General features: G+C 44.1%; 1 protein-coding gene across 4 annotated transcripts; it reads right to left on the bottom strand.

The window, feature by feature from the left end:
* Positions 1-4918: 4918 nt before the first annotated feature.
* Positions 4919-20206, bottom strand: gnal (guanine nucleotide binding protein (G protein), alpha activating activity polypeptide, olfactory type). Of its 4 annotated transcripts, XM_085417678.1 has the most exons (14): positions 20078-20127; positions 19661-19747; positions 18655-18795; positions 18150-18222; positions 15156-15210; positions 14880-14999; positions 13055-13152; positions 12587-12641; positions 12438-12511; positions 6658-6716; positions 6459-6579; positions 5981-6111; positions 5427-5494; positions 4919-5350 (listed from the first exon to the last, which is right to left on the bottom strand). In XM_085417678.1, the coding sequence occupies exons 3-14, from the start codon at positions 18788-18790 to the stop codon at positions 5204-5206; spliced, it is 1137 nt and encodes a 378-aa protein (XP_085273804.1). In that variant the 5' UTR covers positions 18791-18795; positions 19661-19747; positions 20078-20127; the 3' UTR covers positions 4919-5203. The 4 variants fall into 4 exon arrangements, with proteins under 4 accessions (XP_085273804.1, XP_085273805.1, XP_085273803.1 ...); XM_085417679.1 differs by lacking the exon at positions 19661-19747 and having other exon boundaries at positions 20078-20206; XM_085417677.1 differs by lacking the exon at positions 20078-20127 and having other exon boundaries at positions 19661-19789.
* Positions 20207-20704: the final 498 nt, after the last annotated feature.

Below are 20704 nucleotides of genomic sequence, written 5' to 3'. Positions count from 1 at the left end.
GTGAGCTGGAGTGTTCTGGGACGTTATATTTGCTCTTTGAATGGCTGCAATCCAGGCCACCCGTTGCCTCTTCGTTACTTCGGAAACACGGCTCGAACTATTTCTCTTCAACGACGTAATCCGATAACAACCGATCTCTTTACCCGTCGGCTTTCCGTGGCTGTCATGCGACTGGCTATTGCAGTTAATAATACAACAGCTTCTTGCCATTTTTGTGTTTCTTTTTATCGCTGTATAACTGATTTCAATTGAAAGCCTGCGTGCGCTAGTACCTCTTGCCACGAGTTCCCAGAATTCTTTGCGGTTTTACCCCTGAGTGACGTCACATTTTCAATCTCTATTGGTATGATCCGAGCTCAGGCACTAAGCGACTGAGCGAGAGGGCGGGGCAGCTGCTGCCTGTGAGTGCGCTGTTGGAGAAACGGAGTCAGCCATACTAAGGAGACCTTAAGATTGACCAGGTACCAAAGCAAATCATTCGTACCATACAAATAATGTAAATATAACGGTGTATCATGAAAGATTGATATCAAACTGATCACTTGACCAATATTACGTTACTCGCTCTTCAAGTGAATCAACAAATGGCGAAATGAAAAGCCGAACAAATGCTATTTTTTTAGAGAGTCTTAGCTTACGTGTGTTTATTTCATATTTTCAGTTCTTACCCTCCCCGACTAAATCGGTTTCAGTAATGTACTGAAATATAAGAATGGACATTAGAGGGTTCTTTCAAAGAAAAAACTCAGGTAAATGTTATTTTATATATTATGCTTTGTATGTTGTTCAGTATATTTCTATGCAAAACAAGAGGAATTTCAGTACACAGCAGGATATTCACATTTGTAACCAGATATTTACATACTCTTTAGGGAGAAAACATAAAACATTTTTACTGTACAACATCAATTTAGAGTAAACTTTTGTTTTAGATAAATATTGAAATATATTTTGAATTAGTTAAATGTCAGAATAAAGAGAGACAGAGCTTCTATTTTTATCACTTTCATCAAATGTAGGAGTACATATACACTAAGTTTATTGTTAATTAATATGAAAACTCCAGACGATTCCATTCTGAGCTGAAGAAGCTTCTGATAGGTTAGTAGAGTCCATGTGAGTAAATTGGTGGCACAGCTGTGGATGCATATAAGGCAAAACACAGAGCCTGTTTCTTTAACATGGGAAAATCAAGAGATGTCAACCAAAACACCAGGAAAAGAATTGTGGAGCTCCATAAGTGTGGCTCAATTTTGAATACAATTTGGGTGTCATTTGCAATTAAGAAATACAGATAGTTTCTCTCTTTACTCTTAAATTTAACAAATATAAATTAAACATTTAGTCTAATTTGAGGTTTTACCTTAAATAAGTGTTTGTGTTTTTATCTGAAGAGCATGTAAATATCTGGTTTCAACTGTATATTTGATGATTGTCAGCACAAAGAGGGAGAGAGGAACAGAGAGGGAGATGGAGAATGAGGACAGAACAGAGATGAACAAGAGCAGGTGAGACAGACATGTTAGTCAAATGGTTGTTTACCAAAAGTATCACCGTATCATAGGTACTCATGTATCTCGTACCTAGTGTTTCTTTTTAGGTTTGTTATTTTTCAAATTCTGTATTTATTAAGTTATGCAGGCTTGTTTGCACAACAAGGCTAAATAATTATATAAACTTTTCTCAATCTAAATAGTGGACTTTGGTAGAATTAAAAAAAATAAGTGTAGTGCAGGTCTATCATCTAGTTCTGATTGTGGTTCTGTCTTGGTTAAGTCCTCAGTAGTCCTGATTTTGAACTGTTGTAGTCCTGTTTTAATTCCGGATCAGTTCTGGGTCTGGTTGAATTGGGGTTTAGTCCTCGTGTCTTGATACAGCCCCGACTTTGTTCTGCCTTGCTGCTTAATTAAAAAACTAGTTTAAGGTGTCCTGCATATGTGATATATATTTTTCCCCATATGAAGTCACTTTTTTGAACAAAACTCAAAACAGAGCCAATTAATCTTTCAGTCATTTCTAAACCCCCCCCCCCCAAAAAAAAATAAATAAATAAATAAATAAAAGAAAATCCCACATGCATACTACCCTTTAGGGCTAAGCCCCGGGTGTTTCAAATGTCTGGCTCCGCCTCTGGTTTATAAGTAGTTTTAAACCTTGTGATCCATAAAACAGCATAAGAGTAAAAGAATTGACTGCGTTACAGTCAGTGCAGGAGCAGCGGCTTCGCTCATGCGCAATTCATTTGCAGTTTGGACGCATAGGTGTGAACATCTTCTGCCCTGATAGCAGCTGGGGGAGGACTACCTCCGCCCGTGAGCGCTTTGGAACGGGCGAGGTGCCCACGGCAGCACCGCTGCTTATTGAGACTAAGAGCGATACGCACTTTCACGTCAAAAAGTCGTCATAAATAAGTCTCCAATAATACCAGAAAAAGCCGCTAGATTTATCGCTAGTCGCTTTTTAGAAAAAAAGTCGCTAAGGGGGTCTGAAAACTCGCTAAATATAGCGACAAACTTGCTTAGTTGGCAACACTGCCTCCACCAGGCGCGCAGGAGAGCGCCCTCTAACATCAGAGACTGGAGGTGAAAGCCAGTGTTGGAAAAACACAGACAGGCTGCAAACGTTAAACTTTTTTTTTTATGTCCCATTCTCGTGAACGCCACTATCGTTCTATTTCCACCCTTTTATCAGACACAGATTTTATTTGTCACATACACAGTACAACATATAGTGAACATGTGGTGAAATGCTTGTGTCCTGAACTGCGGACAGGCTGCAGACATAGCCGCGTCACTCCAGGGCTGGTTTTTAGAATGAGGGATCTAGCCAGAACCCTTACTGGATACTGGGTGGGAACTGAATTTGTGACCTGCACTCCAGAGGTGTGTAGTTTTACCACTACACTATCCAGCTGCAACTAGTCCAAATTCAGCAGGCGCACCATCCGAGCGACACGCAGTCAGGATCTCAGAGAACTGCATGGATCTCTGTGACCAGAACAGTGGACGGACAGAGGAGTGGTTCCAGAAAAGCAGTTTTTACACAGAGAGCTTTGAACACACCGTGAGGTCACCTGCAGTTAATAATAACAGAGAAGAAGAAATCTTGACAGATGTGCTCACCTGTTACTGGAGTTGGTGAAGGAGGCACAGAGCCCGAATGTCCCACCTGTCTGTACCTGTCTGACTTTACAGGCGAAATAAAAATGTAATACTCTTCAGAATAAAAGCTTTTTCTTTTCTTTTTAAACATCACTGGCATCACATACAGGTCATGAGTCATTCTCTGACTCACTGGAAGACAGAGTGACAGATCATGTCGGTCTGTCCACTTACTTTTGACTAGTTAAGAAGATCTGGTGCACCTGTAGAAAATGTGGCCACAGACCCTTCTGACCTGCCGACCATGTTAGAAACATCTGTACAGGAAGTGGATTATTTCAAGTCGATTGAACATTAGTACATGATGAGCAGTAACCATGGTAACAGCTGTTACAGGTACTCCGATACTTAAAAATATTCAGTCCACAACACAGCATAAAAACCAACTGTTTACATGAAGATTACTCAGATTACTGAGAATACTCCAATTACAGTCTTAGGGTGTTTTCACACCTATGGTGTTTAGCCCATTTAAGTCAGACTCGCATTTGTTTTCCCATCACTGCATTCATTTATGGCGTTCACATGATCTGACCTTATCCTATGTGAAACTTTACAAAGCCATCAGCTGACTCGGACCACAGGAAATGTTTAATGTGAGAATGTTTAATCAGAGAATTTAAGAGAAGCTTCACCATCAGGGGGCAGTGTTGCGTGCTTAGTTGTGCAGGTATAAACCAGCTGATAAAGTACCTGTCCTAAGTTCAAGTGGCGCTGTTACAGGAAGAAGGTTCAAAGATATCTCTGTTCTCCCACAGCCCAAACTATGGGATAGTAAAGGTGTGCCTGGTGATGAGCAGGTGACACACTCAGGTACACATGCCTCTCACCTGGTGGCAGTCAGAATCCAGACACACGTACATGATTCTGCAGCATAGCTCAGTTATCTCATCCTCTCACAGTTTATTGTTTTTAGATGTTTTTAGTAAAGAATGAGGATAAACGAGATCACTTTAGTGCTTCGTACCTGCTCTGGTGATCAGAGTCCTCAAGCCGGCAGAGTCATCTGCACCTGCTCACCTGGCTAGTTTGTGGCATTAAAGCCAGCAGGTATAATACTGCCAGCCTGAGGTTAGTTACCATCAGCTCATTTTCATCTACATGTTGGCAGTAAGCTACATTACTCTCTCCTAACTCTTTTAATGACAGAGTAGTAGTTCTGTGTCTCTGTGCCCTTTATTTAGATGCACTGTCATCTGAAGATCAGCAACAAAAATAAAAAATAAAAATTTTATTTGTATGTTTCATTTGGATCAAACCATAAAGATATGTTATAGTTGTTCAGGAGCAGAAAGCTGAACAATCTGGTCTCACTTCAAAGTCCCCAGTTTCTCTGTGTGCTGTTGCTTCTCAAAGAGTGAAAACATCGTCACAGCTTGTGTTTCTGAGAAAGTGTTCAAAATCAACAACGTGAAGCTCTTAAAATGTGAAGAGGTTTTTTTTTTTGTTGTTTTTTTTTTTTTTTTTTTTTTAAAAGGGAAAGATCCCTGAATTTTAATTTGGAAATTAATTGGAAAGACAGGAAACGACTCTGTCTTCTAATCTGAAGACAGAGTCGTTTCCTGTCACGTTATATTCTATCTGCTGTGGACATGAATCTTGAGTCTATAGGTTACCGTGGCGTAGCAGAGCCAGGACACACCTGGCAACCTGCAGGTAAACACTTAGCTCTCTGAATAACAAATAAAAACATTTGAACAGCTTCTGAATAAAGACTGACCTTTGACCCCAAGTTCACAGGTAAACAAAGGTGTTTAATTATTCAAATGGATCAGCCAATCAGAGCAAAGATAACACAAATAACATGTAAAAATAGATTTCCAGACTCCACCTCCTCCCACATGACACATTGCTGCCATGCCAATAATTCTGACCACAATGCCCTGCAGGACATAAAGAACATGGAACACACAGCTAATAAGAGTCTGTCCTAATCTATAATCACTAATAAATATCACAAACGCTATGAGCATTGATCGGCTATCTGCTTCCATTACTTATTGGCTTCTTCAGAGTGGCCGGGGCCAGGCGGCGCCCAGCAGTCAGAGCAGTTCATACTGCCGCAGGTGCATCCGCTGGATGATGTCACGGCAGTCGTTGAAGACACGGCGGATGTTCTCGGTGTCAACAGCACAGGTGAAGTGAGGGTAGCAGTAATGTTTGCCGTCACCACTCGCTGTACTGATCCTCTGAAACGGGAGTCGCATGTTAGTCTGAACACGCCATCGTGTGATAGCGTGATGTCAAGGCGGGAAGCGATTTTACCAGAAACTCATCTCTGATGAAGAACTTGGCCCTCATCACTTTGGGGTCTTCATCAGTGTCTGGAACAGCTGAAACAAGTGTGCATGGTCAAGAGGTGTGTTCACGTGCTCGAGGCGCACTCACGTGTTGGTGGGACAGATTTCAATTTGTGTTTATTCAACCAGGAAAAAATAAAAAGTCTCAAGATTAAAAGTCCCAACCAAGAATGACAGCATTACAGGCGTAAGCTACACATATATATACACACAAGTCATACAGCAGTCAATCACACAAAGGGGGGGGGGGGGAGAAAAATCACGTACAGACTTCAGTCACAATAAGCCTTCAGAAGCAACGCTCCAAGGCCAGAAACAAAGCTAATAATATTCAGGAAAAACCATTTGCATCCTGAATTAACTGCATTCAGCTCATTTAAAATGGCCTTAAACTCAGTCAAACCTTAAGTCTCCTGCACATTCTGCAGCCTATTCCAGGAGGAAGGAGCAGCAAGTTTGAAATTCAGTGCAAACCTTTGAGACAAGGACATTAACTTTCCACACTCTTTGGATATTTACCATCAGCAGGAAGCTGGTAGTTGTTATATTCTGGGAAATAATCCTCCAGCTTCGACTTTCCAGCCAGAATCTTCTCAGCAAGAACATCCTGTTTGTTCAGGAAGAGGATCACTGAAATAGTCTTCAGGAACCTATGGCCAATCAGAGAACAGGACAGTCAACTACATGTACTCAGTTGGTAGGAAGTGTTTAGAAGAAAGAAGAAGAAGAAGAAAGTGTACTTTATTGGTCCCCGTGGGGAAAATCCCTCTCTGCATTTAACCCATTCACTCAGTGAAGCAGTGGGCAGCCATTGGGCGCCCAGGGAGCAGTGTGTAGGGACGGTACCTTGCTCAGGGGTACCTCAGGGTAGCTGTTCAGGGGAATCGAACCCCCGACCTCCCGATCATGGGGCCACCACTCTACCTACTGAGCTATCCCTGCCCTGTTTAAGGCAGCCAATCAGAGTGTAATTGGCAACTTCAGTCAGTCAGAGAACCTGTTGGTCCAGATGGATCTGAAGAGGTCCAGAGATTCTCGCAGCCGATTGGTGGAGTTGTCCTCACGGATCACCATGTTGTAGCTGCTGCTCGCTGCCACGAAGATGATGGCGGTCACATCTGGACGCAAGTGCACACACACATCAAACTCCCTGCTGCTTTCAGGCTCGATCGATAAAGAATCTGTTTTTTCCTCACCGTTGAAGCACTGAATCCACTTCCTGCGTTCGTCCCGCTGTCCTCCTACATCAAACATACTGACACACACAAACACGGTTAGAGCTGTCTGTCAGCATCAGTGATGGGAAGGTTACTTTAAAAATGTATTCCACTACCGACTACATGCCCCAAAATGTAGTTTGTAATTTATTCTGTTACGTTACTCAATGAGAGTAACGTGTTTTGAATAGTACATGAATGTCCAATTGCTGTGTGATTTATTACTATTACTGAAGGTTACTCTCCACACCAACACCAGCTAGATGTTTAAATCTTAATATAAATGAGTAACAGTAGGTGGACATTAGGTAAGGCTGCACTTTTTGCAGCAATCTCGTATAGAAAACTGTTTGGCACGTATATAAAACAGGTCCGCGGCTCCGAACCATAGTAAAGGGACCTCTGGCTAATACGTCGGGTTCGTGTTGGGCTTGTAGCTGAAAACTAGCTTTACTTTGTTGTCTGGGTCGACTTTGCGAGAGACACAGAGAGGCATTGAAAGGCTGCTCCAACTGAACTTATTGTTTGGGAGGAAAACACGAACACAGTGTACAGTCGAGTCTTACCAGTCGATTATTGTCAAGGTGATGAGTAGTCGAGCAGAGCCTGGAAAGCTCTGCCTATTTCCCCTCATTAAAATTTTTTTTTTGAATAATGATTTTTAAAATTTTTAAGATTAGGCTTAAAACTTTCCTTTTTGCTAAAGCATATAGTTAGGGCTGGACCAGGTGACCCTGAATCCTCCCTTAGTTATGCTGCAATAGACGTAGGCTGCCGGGGCTTCCCATGATGCATTGGGTGTTTCCTTTCCAGTCACCTTTCTCACTCACTATGTACAGTGGGGCAAAAAAGTATTTAGTCAGCCACCGATTGTGCAAGTTCCCCCACCTAAAATGATGACACAGGTCAGTAATTTGCACCAGAGGTACACTTCAACTGTGAGAGACAGAATGTGAAAAAAAAATCCATGAATCCACATGGTAGGATTTGTAAAGAATTTATTCGTAAATCAGGGTGGAAAATAAGTATTTGGTCAATAACAAAAATACAACTCAATACTTTGTAACATAACCTTTGTTGGCAATAACAGAGGTCAAACGTTTACTATAGGTCTTTACCAGGTTTGCACACACAGTAGCTGGTATTTTGGCCCATTCCTCCATGCAGATCTTCTCGAGAGCAGTGATGTTTTGGGGCTGTCGCCGAGCAACACGGACTTTCAACTCCCGCCACAGATTTTCTATGGGGTTGAGGTCTGGAGACTGGCTAGGCCACTCCAGGACTTTCAAATGCTTCTTACGGAGCCACTCCTTTGTTGCCCGGGCGGTGTGTTTTGGATCATTGTCATGTTGGAAGACCCAGCCTCGTTTCATCTTCAAAGTTCTCACTGATGGAAGGAGGTTTTGGCTCAAAATCTCACGATACATGGCCCCATTCATTCTGTCCTTAACACGGATCAGTCGTCCTGTCCCCTTGGCAGAAAAACAGCCCCATAGCATGATGTTTCCACCCCCATGCTTCACAGTAGGTATGGTGTTCTTGGGATGCAACTCAGTATTCTTCTTCCTCCAAACACGACGAGTTGAGTTTATACCAAGAAGTTCTACTTTGGTTTCATCTGACCACATGACATTCTCCCAATCCTCTGCTGTATCATCCATGTGCTCTCTGGCAAACTTCAGACGGGCCTGGACATGCACTGGCTTCAGCAGCGGAACACGTCTGACAGTGCGGGATTTGATTCCCTGCCGTTGTAGTGTGTTACTGATGGTGACCTTTGTTACTTTGGTCCCAGCTCTCTGCAGGTCATTCACCAGGTCCCCCGTGTGGTTCTGGGATCTTTGCTCACCGTTCTCATGATCATTTTGACCCCACGGGATGAGATCTTGCGTGGAGCCCCAGATTGAGGGAGATTATCAGTGGTCTTGTATGTCTTCCATTTTCTGATGATTGCTCCCACAGTTGATTTTTTCACACCAAGCTGCTTGCCTATTGTAGATTCACTCTTCCCAGTCTGGTGCAGGTCTACAATACTTTTCCTGGTGTCCTTCGAAAGCTCTTTGGTCTTGGCCATGGCGGAGTTTGGAGTCTGACTGTTTGAGGCTGTGGACAGGTGTCTTTTAATACAGATGATGAGTTCAAACAGGTGCCATTCATACAGGTAACGAGTGGGGGACAGAAAAGCTTCTTACAGAAGACGTTACAGGTCTGTGAGAGCCAGAGATTTTCCTTGTTTGAGGTGACCAAATACTTATTTTCCACCCTAATTTACGAATAAATTCTTTACAAATCCTACCATGTGAATTCATGGATTTTTTTTTTCACATTCTGTCTCTCACAGTTCAAGTGTACCTCTGGTGCAAATTACTGACCTCTGTCATCATTTTAAGTCGGGGAACTTGCACAATCGGTGGCTGACTAAATACTTTTTTGCCCCACTGTATTAATAGACCTCTCTGCACTGAATCATACTTGTTATTAATCTCTGTCTCTCTTCCACAGATTGTCTTCATCCTGTTTTCCTTCTCTCACCCCAACTAATCACAGCAGATGGCCCCACCCCTCCCTGATCCTGGTTCTGCCGGAGGTTTCTTCCTGTTAAAAGGGAGTTTTTCCTTCCCACTGTCGCCAAAGTGCTTGCTCATAGGGGGTCATATGATTGTTGGGTTTTTTCTCTGTATTTTCTCTGTATTATTTTAGGCTCTACCTTACAATATAAAGCGCCTTGAGGCGACTGTTGTGATTTGGCGCTATATAAATAAAATTGAATTGAAAAATATTTCTTCACATCATTATCTGGGCCGCAAGTAGAGGTGACATGGGCCGCGAGATTGAGACACGGGCATTAGAGCCTCTTAATGCGTGTTTTGTTTGGGTTTCCACTGTGTGTGGAATTACCAAAAATAGAGAGGCCATAGCCTAATATATGACACAGGGAAATACCGCTGTGTAATCCATTTATTTCAACAAAGTAACTGTATTCTGATTACCACCTTTTAAAGGGTAACTGTAATGGAATACAGTTACTCATATTTTGCATTTTAATACGTAACACCGGTACATCTATTCCATTACTCCCCAACACTTGTCAGCAGTGCATTGTGGTTATTCATCAGTGATCTACAATCAGGTTCTCTGATGGGGCTTATGGTTTTCTTTAGGAACAAGAAGTAATTAAGTAAGTAACAAAGCAAACAAAGCCAATCTGAGCCAAGAGCTTCCCAAATACAAGCAGTATATTAAATGCCCGACCAGAGAGGAGAGGACCTTGGACCACTGTTACAGCACGATCAGCGGGGTCTATCGCGTGGTTCACTCGGACTTTCTGACCACGTCATGATCCACCTAATCCCCGCGTACAGACAGAGGCTGAAGCTCTCCAAACCTGTCGTGAGGGCTAAAAAAAACCCAAAAAAAAACTGGAGCAACGAGGCTGTGGAGGAGCTTCGCACGTGTTTGGAGTCTACAGACTGGGACACAATGAAGGCTGCTTCTAACAGCTTGGACGAGTTTACGGACACTGTCACCTCCTATATCCACTTCTGTGAGGTCAGCATTGTGCCATCACGCACCAGGGTGAGTTATAACAATGACAAACCCTGGTTTACTCCTACACTCAAAAAGCTGTAGCTGGAAAAGAGAAAGGCGTTCAGAAGCGGAGCCAGGGACTGCTACAGAGAGGCCAAGTACAGGTTCACTAAAGAAGTGGACATTGCTAAACATCAGCACTCTGAGAAGATGCAGCAGCAGATCTCAGAGAATGACTCGGCCTCTGTGTGGAAAGGTTTTAGGAATATCACCAACTACAAGCCTAAAACCCCCCATCCACCGATGACTTGCTCTTGGCCAACACCCTTAACGACTTTTACTGCCGTTTTGACGAGCTATCAGGCAGCCTTCACACCTCCAACGGCCCCAACAATAGAGACACTTTGGACACTCATTCCCCCACCTCTCCCCCCTCCATAGAGCCATCACCACCTTCAAACACTTCACCTACAACACCCCCCTCCTCACCCCACAAAAAAGAGGATTTCACACCACCTCCTCCCACCACAACTCTTCATATTCAAACAGATGTGAGGAAGCAGTTTAAGAGTCTGAATGCTCGGAAAGCTCCTGGCCCAGACGGTGTGTCTCCTGCCACCCTCAGACACTGTGCAAACGAGCTGGCCTCAGTGTTTTCTGGCATTTTCAACTCGTCACTGCAGGCATGTCATGTGTCTGCCTGCTTCAAGTCCTCTACCATAATCCCTGTCCCCAAGAAACCTAGGATCACTGGACTAAATGACTACAGACCTGTGGCTCTGACATCTGTGGTCATGAAGTCATTTGAGCGCCTGGTTCTCTCCTACCTCAAGACCCTACGGCCCCCCTCCTGGACCCCCTGCAGTTTGCATACAGAGCCAACAGGTCTGTAGATGACGCCATCAACATGGCCCTACACTTCATCCTGCAGCATCTGGACTCCCCAGGAACCTACGCCAGGATCCTGTTTGTGGACTTCAGCTCTGCCTTCAACACCATCCTTCCAGACCATCTCCAAGGCAAGCTTTCCCAGATGAATGTGCCCGATCCAATCTGCCGGTGGATCACTGACTTCCTGACGGACAGGAAGCAGCATGTGAGGCTGGGAAAGAACGTCTCGGACTCCCGGACCATCAGCACCAGCTCCCCTCAGGGCTGTGTTCTTTCTCCTCTGCTCTTCTCCCTGTACACCAACTGCTGCACCTCCACCCACCAGTCTGTCAAGCTAATCAAGTTTGCAGATGACACCACCGTTATTGGACTCATCTCGGACGGGGATGAGTCTGCCTACAGGAGGGAGGTTGAACGTCTGGTGCCCTGGTGCAGCCACAACAACCTGGTGCTGAACGCCCAGAAGACAGTGGAGATTATTGTGGACTTCAGGAAGCACACAGCCCCCCCCCCATCATCCTGACTGACACCCCCATCACCACTGTGGACTCATTCCACTTCCTGGGTACCACCATCACCCAGGACCTGAAGTGGGAGCCCACCATCACCTCCGTCATAAAGAAAGCCCAGCAGAGATGTACTTCCTGAGGCAGCTGAAGAAATTCAACCTGCCAACACGGACGATGACGCAATTCTACACTGCAATCATCGAGTCCATCCTCACCTCCTCCATCACCGTGTGGTACGCTGGAGCCACTATCAGGGACAAACAGAGACTGCAGCGTGTTGTGCGCTCTGCTGAGAAGGTGATTGGCTGCAGACTCCCATCTCTGCAGGACCTGTACGCCTCCAGGACACTGGGGCGTACAGCTCAGCTCACAGCTGACCGTTCTCACCCTGGACACAGTCTGTTTGACCTGCTCCCCTCAGGCAGGAGGCTCCGGTCCATTCGCACCAGAACCTCTCGCCATGAGAACAGTTTCTTCCCCTCTGCTGTTGGACTCATGAACAATAACCACATGACTGTTGGCACCACTAACATATGACCCTATGCTGTGTTCACTGCATCATTCCATGTTTGCACTGATCACCACCTGCACTCATGTATATAAATCTATCTACTTAGCACTTATTTTTATTTTTGTTTATTTCAGCGTTGTCTGACAGTATGTTTGCACTAAGTACCACAGCAATTTCCTAATGTTGTAAACCTGCTCAACATTGGCCTGGTAAATGGCCTGTATTTGTATAGCGCTTTTACTAGTCCCCTAGTAAAACCCTTTCTGATTCCGATTCTAATTTCCTGTCTGTGAAACTGTTCTGCTGGTCGTTCCACTTACTGGAAGTTGACTTTGTCCACCTGAAAACTGGTTTCAAAAATCCCTGAAGTCAGAACTCTGCAGCGCAGCAGGTCCTGCAGGAGGAGAACAGCGAGTCAGCAATAGGTGAGTCATGCTGGGTGCTGCTGTTTGATTGGCTGGTTCGTTACCTGGTCGGTGGGTGAGTAATCGGGCCTCCGAACTGATTCCAGCCGATTCAGGAAGCTGAAACACAGGATGAGATAATGATGAGAAGCTGTACAGGAGTGTTGTGATTGGTCCACTGAGATTGCAGAGTGTGTGATGGTTTGTATATCTTTATGAGGACACAGTTCTCTTTGCAGTGACAGTGCAGTAGCATTCAGGTGGGGCCTATGTTTGATTGTGAACTGACTACACCTGCCAATGGGATGCCTGAGAATCTTTGGGTTACCAAATGATACAGCTAACTTCTTTTGTAATTTAAAGTCAAACCCATGCTTCTTCAAGCTCTGGTCTCAGTCTCCACATTTATGCTTTTGAACCAAGTTGTAACATGAGTGAGGGTCAGAAGCGGTATCTGTGCTGAGGTGTGCCAGTGCCCTGGGTGTAATGAAGGCCCTCACAAAGACTGGAACATGTGAATGTGAGTGTCTTACTACTGAGCGCAGTCAATCAGCTGATATTCATTGGCACGCTCAAAGCACGCCTTCACACCGTCGTCCTCCCACAGCTTCTGAGCATGCTCAAAGAACTCCTGAAAGATCAAAAGTTTAGCTTTGACGTTTCCTGTCGAAGCATGATTGTGAATCCATCAGCATATCTGCAGGGGGAAAAGGGCGTAGACAACGAGGAAGAGACGGCACACTTTTTGGAGATGTGTTTTCCCTTACATCGTCTGACTGACTGGACGACTTCATATCAGAAGTGAGGAAAAGCAAAGTCAAATGTGATGAGACCGTAACATGGAGATTTTTTTCCCTGTGGACATGCTGATGGATGTTAGCATGATTGTGTTTCAGTAGGAAATATTTTGTGCTGTGTGATAACCTGTGATGCTGTAAACTGTTTGGTTGTGTTGGCTAAGAGACTCATTTATAGCATAAAGTAGCACTGATAGCTGATCATCTGCTTTGCCCAGCTGATTGGCTCGATACACCCGGTGTTGCAGGGAAAAACTGGAGTGTCGGACTCCAGCCGTCGGTCTGGGGACTCAAACAGGCTCTCCACCTCCACACTCCTCGTACACAAACACCAATCTCACAGCTAACAGCTGTTTCAGTGCAGCACTTCCTGCTACAGACAGTAAAGTGGACAGTCTTTCCTGGTTTAACATGAACTCACTGCTGCAGCACTAAAGTGATCCCGTCACACTGAAACCTTGATCCAGTTCGGGACACAAAGGTAGTTTATTTCATTCATTTTCACGTGTTTGCCGTTCAAACCCAGGCTTCCTGTCTACGCAGTAGAATGTCACAGCTCTGTAACCCTCCGGCCACACTGGTATGTCAGTGGGCAGATGTTGTTAAACATGAACTCACAGGTAGTTGATTTTATCATTTATAAATCATGTGGTGCTGACTGAAGGCTGGATGAACAGAGCTCATGTTGCTGGTTATTACAGTAGCGTCCACACCTAATCTACTGAGGAGGAGCTGTGATTTCCACAGTTTAATATTTTTAGGGCGGCTGACACGTTGGCAGGGCGATGTCGGCTGACTGGACAGCAGTGACTGCGCCGTGAAGCGTGTGAGAGTGAAGCAACGCAGGAAGACATTTGTTTTGAGTCTGAGTCTTCAGAGACTCCACTGTTTGGATAATGAGGCCTCAGGTGATTCCCTGAGGCAGGTGTGTGTGCGGCTGAGGTGAAGCAGTTACATCATGTCATTAACATCATTAAAACAAACAAGATTTAAAGCAGGTCTCCTGGTGCTGCTTTAAAGGTGCAGCTCACCTGTAATCAGGTAAGTCTTCTCTTAGCTGCTGACGACTGCAGACAGCTTCAGCCGAGCTGCCTGTATGTGTCACACCTTGGTCTCACCTGTCCTGCAGGAAGTCCTGACCATTGGTCACGAGGTGACAATACGGAGATGTTGGATTAACTTCATCGCTTTCAGTGATTATTTATATTTCTGTGATGGCTGGAAACTTAAACACAAACTGATCTTTACACAGAGTGGTGAAGAAAATCCTTTTGACAATTCACACAACAATCACACCCCAGTGATGTCACCCACTTCAAATCCACCAGCGTCAACCTTTAAAACAGAAACACCTTTAACAACTTCTTTCTTCCAGCCAGTCAAACGTTCACACGCCACACGACCTCCGACCGTCATGTGACGTGTCTGATTTCCTGCAGGACTGAAAGAAACTCGCCTGTTTATGCTCGCTGCGCCAGCTTTACAGGTAAGCAGCCTCACCTGTGTGTGTGTGTGTGTGTGTGTGTGTGTGTGTGTGTGTGTGTGTGTGTGTGTGTGTTACCTCGGTGTATTCAAAGTCAGACAGAGGACCGATGCTCTTGATGTAGTCCGCTCTGAACTGGTTACCAGGGTTACCCAGGGGAATGGGCGGAGCCAGAATAGTCATAGCTGACACAATTGTCTAAAACAAACAAACAAACAAACAAACAAACAAACAAACACACACACACTTGCTCCAGCTGTCCGTCACCACCTGTGATTAACCTCCAACTGGAAATTGTTTTTCAAATGTTTGAACCAATTACTGAGGTTCTGTGTTCGCCATCATGTCACTCACCACGATGGCGTCCTTCACGTTCTTCCTGATGTCCTGAACCTTTTGCTGCTTCTCCCTGAAAGACCAACATGAAAACTGGCTCAGGTAAAACATCCTGATGCCTCAAGAGTCTGAACATGTTCAGCTGCAGTTTGTTTAGTCCTCAGTCTCCATCTACACCCAACGTCTTGTCATTCAAGCTACACTCCACAAGATAAAACTTTATTCCAATTCAAGTCACAAACAGAGACACATCTGGGCGTCTCCACCTGTGATGATGTCATTATTAGAAATATTGATCCAAAAAACACTTATTATAATAATAAACACTTTGACATTAATGAGGGATTAAATATAGTGACTCCAGCATCTACCGAGGCCATTCATAAACATTTTTAAGGATTTTTCACAAGCGGAAGACAGCTGACAGTTTTTGTTTTATACTTTGTGAAGCACTTTGTGATCTTTCTATCTAGAAACGTGCTATATAAATAACATTTTACTTACTGACAATTTTCCTAGGAATGGACATCCCAGCAAATTCACCCCAAAGACTGAACAGGTATGGACAGTTTGCAAAGCTGCATCGTATTAAACCAGAACACTTACACTTTTATACAATACCAAAGTCAAGATATTTGTTTTTTTATAATGCGCATGTTTGGAGAAAACCATGGTTCTGTCTAAGACCTATACATCATGCCTATTGGCCAGGGTTATGTATTTAACCAACCGCACTGCAGTCAGCTGATGCTTTAAAGCAAGTGGATCTGCTTTGTGCAGTTTCAAACTTTTCTTTTAGATGTGTTGGTTTAGCAAAAGCATAACTATATTTAAGGATGCATGAAAGTTTTCACAGCCAACCTTCATGTGCTTTGTGGTGTGGAAACAGGGTGTCCTGTGTCCTGCTGAGGGTGCATCAGTAGTGTAGGGTTAACTATCCAGTCCCTGTACCATATACAGTGGGGCAAAAAAGTATTTAGTCAGCCACCGATTGTGCAAGTTCCCCGACTTAAAATGATGACAGAGGTCAGTAATTTGCACCAGAGGTACACTTCAACTGTGAGAGACAGAATGTGAAAAAAAATCCATGAATCCACATGGTAGGATTTGTAAAGAATTTATTCGTAAATCAGGGTGGAAAATAAGTATTTGGTCACCTCAAACAAGGAAAATCTCTGGCTCTCACAGACCTGTAACGTCTTCTGTAAGAAGCTTTTCTGTCCCCCACTCGTTACCTGTATGAATGGCACCTGTTTGAACTCATCATCTGTATAAAAGACACCTGTCCACAGTCTCAAACAGTCAGACTCCAAACTCCGCCATGGCCAAGACCAAAGAGCTTTCGAAGGACACCAGGAAAAGTATTGTAGACCTGCACCAGACTGGGAAGAGTGAATCTACAATAGGCAAGCAGCTTGGTGTGAAAAAATCAACTGTGGGAGCAATCATCAGAAAATGGAAGACATACAAGACCACTGATAATCTCCCTCGATCTGGGGCTCCACGCAAGATCTCATCCCGTGGGGTCAAAATGATCATGAGAATGGTGAGCAAAGATCCCAGAACCACACGGGGGGACCTGGTGAATGACCTGCAGAGAGCTGGGACCAAAGTAACAAAGGTCACCATCAGTAACACACTACAACGGCAGGGAATCAAATCCCGCAGTGCCAGACGTGTTCCGCTGCTGAAGCCAGTGCATGTCCAGGCCCGTCTGAAGTTTGCCAGAGAGCACATGGATGATACAGCAGAGGATTGGGAGAATGTCATGTGGTCAGATGAAACCAAAGTAGAACTTCTTGGTATAAACTCAACTCGTCGTGTTTGGAGGAAGAAGAATACTGAGTTGCATCCCAAGAACACCATACCTACTGTGAAGCATGGGGGTGGAAACATCATGCTATGGGGCTGTTTTTCTGCCAAGGGGACAGGACGACTGATCCGTGTTAAGGACAGAATGAATGGGGCCATGTATCGTGAGATTTTGAGCCAAAACCTCCTTCCATCAGTGAGAACTTTGAAGATGAAACGAGGCTGGGTCTTCCAACATGACAATGATCCAAAACACACCGCCCGGGCAACAAAGGAGTGGCTCCGTAAGAAGCATTTGAAAGTCCTGGAGTGGCCTAGCCAGTCTCCAGACCTCAACCCCATAGAAAATCTGTGGCGGGAGTTGAAAGTCCGTGTTGCTCGGCGACAGCCCCAAAACATCACTGCTCTCGAGAAGATCTGCATGGAGGAATGGGCCAAAATACCAGCTACTGTGTGTGCAAACCTGGTAAAGACCTATAGTAAACGTTTGACCTCTGTTATTGCCAACAAAGGTTATGTTACAAAGTATTGAGTTGTATTTTTGTTATTGACCAAATACTTATTTTCCACCCTGATTTACGAATAAATTCTTTACAAATCCTACCATGTGGATTCATGGATTTTTTTTCACATTCTGTCTCTCACAGTTGAAGTGTACCTCTGGTGCAAATTACTGACCTCTGTCATCATTTTAAGTGGGGGAACTTGCACAATCAGTGGCTGACTAAATACTTTTTTGCCCCACTGTATGTTTACCTTACTAGCTATGTTCTGCATCCTATTCATTCTTGGTGGGCTCTGCCAGACTCGCCTTTTGTCAGTCTGTTCATAGAACTTCATGGCGTATCCAAGTGATGGAGGGATCTGCTTTGATCTCTCTGCACTTTGTGGATTATGTGATTCTTTTAGCACCGGGTGCATTGGTAAAGCAGTGGGAATGAGAAGTCCAACTTCTGATTCTCAGATAGAAAAGGGTGCAGTGTCTACTGCACATGAGGGGCAGAGTGCCTAAGTCCCAGACGCACTGCTCACTCAATAACAGCAGAGTTTCAACCTAGCCTGGGATTAACATCAGCACAAAGACTGAGCCAGAAGCTTCATGACGTAGGTTTCCATGAGCCAACACCTACTGGTTATGTACACTGTGATGTATGCATGCGTGTACGAATGTGTATGTGCTAATGGCTTTAATAAACTCACTCAGCATTAAAGCCGTCCACATGAAGAATCCTCATCTGTTTGACAATGGTGCTTTTACCCGATTCTCCTGCACCTACAGTTACAGAGAGATGGATGGACAGATGCGATCCTTACAGTCAACATGGTCTTCCTCACACATAATATTCAGAAAGCTGAGCCAGGTTTTAGTGGATAAAATGAGTGGCTGCTTTTTTCTTCTTATATCACCTACTGGTGTAAACACATGGAGTCTCATAGCTTTCATGGGTGACGAGCTCAAGAGCTAAAGTCTGATTAGAGATGTCAAGTATTGTCATAATTTATTGTTGGGTAACTAAATGTTTGGCTAAAGTTCAAAATATTATATAAGCTTTGTCAGAGGACCCAAAATCTGGTGACATGACGGTGCTACTGTGACAGAAAGCCTAACATAGCCTTATTGTGCCCCATATTTGGAACTACTTTTTAAAGTTAATTCTGAAATTGCTCAAACAAAAATAGATTGAAAGAGACGGCGGCATCTCACCAAGCAGTAAGAGTCTGTGTGTAGCTTTGTACGTCTGTCGTTCCCTCTGCAGCTGCTTCTCAATCTTCTTATTTGCTTCTCTCTTTGCCTTTTCATCCAGTCGTTCTTCATCTGTTTTGCCGCCCAGACAGCCCATCTCAACTGGAACCATAGAAACCAGTAAGAACCGGACAAAGACCCACCACACAGCGCATCTTTGTTTTTTTTAATGTGTGTAAATTCTTGAGCCATCCCTCAGGTTTTTTTTATAGCTCAACTTCCTGGTGACTTTTAAAGTGGTCTTGAGCAGTTGTTTTTCAGGCTTTGAGGAAGCTCCTTTAAACTTCTTCTTTGGCTGCTTTTTCATTCATGTTTTTGACTGTTGGCTGACAGCTTGGCACATCGTAGCAGGGACGGCGTAAGGGGGAGAAAAGTCCACTTTAAGGATCGTTGACAGAAATAACATTTGTTTACCAACATTAGTTTTGTTTTCTTTTTGGCAAGGAGGAATAAATCCAGTTAGCTTCTGGCCCCGCCTCACCCCACCTCATTTCATGATTTGGTCCAGGAGCACGCCCCCCAGCTGATGCCGAGCAGTAAGACGGTTGGATGGCTCCATTAAAACGTGAAGCCTGGGATAGACAGACTAATGAAACTCGTAGTGTAGGAAGCTCAAGCAGTTTCTTCAGTGTTAGCTAGCTAGCTTCATTCCTAAAAGGAATGTTTTTGGTGTGTATGGGTCTGCATGTATTTTGCCGCTGCTCAAGTGCTTTACTTAAGTACACTTGTACTAAAAAAGCAGATCTCCAATACTGAAAACCAAGATCTAGCGTAGCATAGATCTTGGTTTTCAGTATTGGAGTTTTTTTAAAATAGAAATCTGATATCAGTAGATGAAAGTGTTACTGTGAAGAGCATTTGAAGAATGTGTATAATTGTTCCGAGTACTTTTACTTTAAATGCTACAGGTAGTTTATTTTTTAATTGAAATGCTGAGTTTAAATTGTAGAAGTTGTTTAACACAAACCAGATTTAAAATCCTTGCAGTCGTGTGGGGACACGGAGCCAAACAACGTTTCCTACACTGGATTTGCTTTTTCCTCCTGGAAACATCCTACATGGTGGATCACAGACAGCAAAGGATTTGTGTATTTGTGCTTTTACCCTTCTTCACAAATACTTTCTGGTCTTCACAGCCTGGTTCATGCCTGACAGGTCTCTCTGTCACACTCACGTAGATTTATAACAAGCAATAACAAAAACAAACCATAGAGGAAAAATGGAAATGGGTTTGAATGGAAAACGAAATCTTAAAAATGTAAATAAACAGTTTTCACTCTTATAATAAACTGATTGCTCTGAGATAAACTACATTCTAAACTGTAAATGAGCTGGGTACAGGACCCTAGCACTGATCCAGTTTAAAAGTCTGAAAGGTACCGACCCGTGATGTCTCAGCAGCTCAGGATCAGTCCGGCCATCAAAGTCCACGAAGAAGAAGAATACAGAGTTGTTGGCCCAGGTCCAGTTTCAGTCCAGTTCAGGCAGACGGAGCAGATTGCTGCTGCTCGGGTGTGCTCTTCTCTGAGTAGTGACACACCTGAGCAGCTCTCTCCCACCTGCCTCCCCTCTAAGGTCTCTAACGGTGCCTCATTAGGCATCTCCCCATCTCCTTTCCTTTGGGGGATCTTTGCTGTTTTTCCTCTTGTGTCAGTTTGTTGCCTGACGACTAGTGGCACAGACACAAAAACAAACTGGTTTCAGGCAGGACTCTGTTGGACCAGAACAGACTCCAGTCCAGATAAAAGGTCGAAACTGATGTTTGGGAGGAAACGGGTGCAGGAATAAAACTCGGAAAGACAAATCTGAGATATTTCAACATGCGATGCGTTTCCTTTGTAACCTTACTGAAATAAATGAAGCTTTGGGAGATAACGTGACTGCAGTTTTTTCAGCAGCTCCTCGTACAAACACCTGAACTCCTTTTATTTCTTCAGCCATGCAGCGACATTAACATGTGGCTCACATGCAGTCAGTGTAATCTGAATCATAAATAAAGGTTTTTGTCCAC

Source organism: Rhamphochromis longiceps, linkage group LG9 (assembly GCF_057381845.1).
Source record: "Rhamphochromis longiceps isolate RC_006_pf linkage group LG9, R_longiceps_female_GT1.1, whole genome shotgun sequence".
Taxonomy (NCBI): domain Eukaryota; kingdom Metazoa; phylum Chordata; class Actinopteri; order Cichliformes; family Cichlidae; genus Rhamphochromis; species Rhamphochromis longiceps.
This window is presented reverse-complemented; position numbering and strand designations above follow the sequence as displayed.

Bases quoted from the DNA above. Each gene is read 5' to 3' on its own strand.
- gnal (XM_085417676.1), bottom strand. From the start codon at position 18,805: ATGGTTCCAGTTGAGATGGGCTGTCTGGGCGGCAAAACAGATGAAGAA. The intron at 15,211-18,149 runs GTGAGTTTATTA...TTGGTCTTTCAG, and splicing joins GTGGACGGCTTTAATGCTGA to GGAGAAGCAGCAAAAGGTTC. The intron at 6,112-6,458 runs GTTCTCTGACTG...GATTGGCCATAG, and splicing joins AGATCCATCTGGACCAACAG to GTTCCTGAAGACTATTTCAG.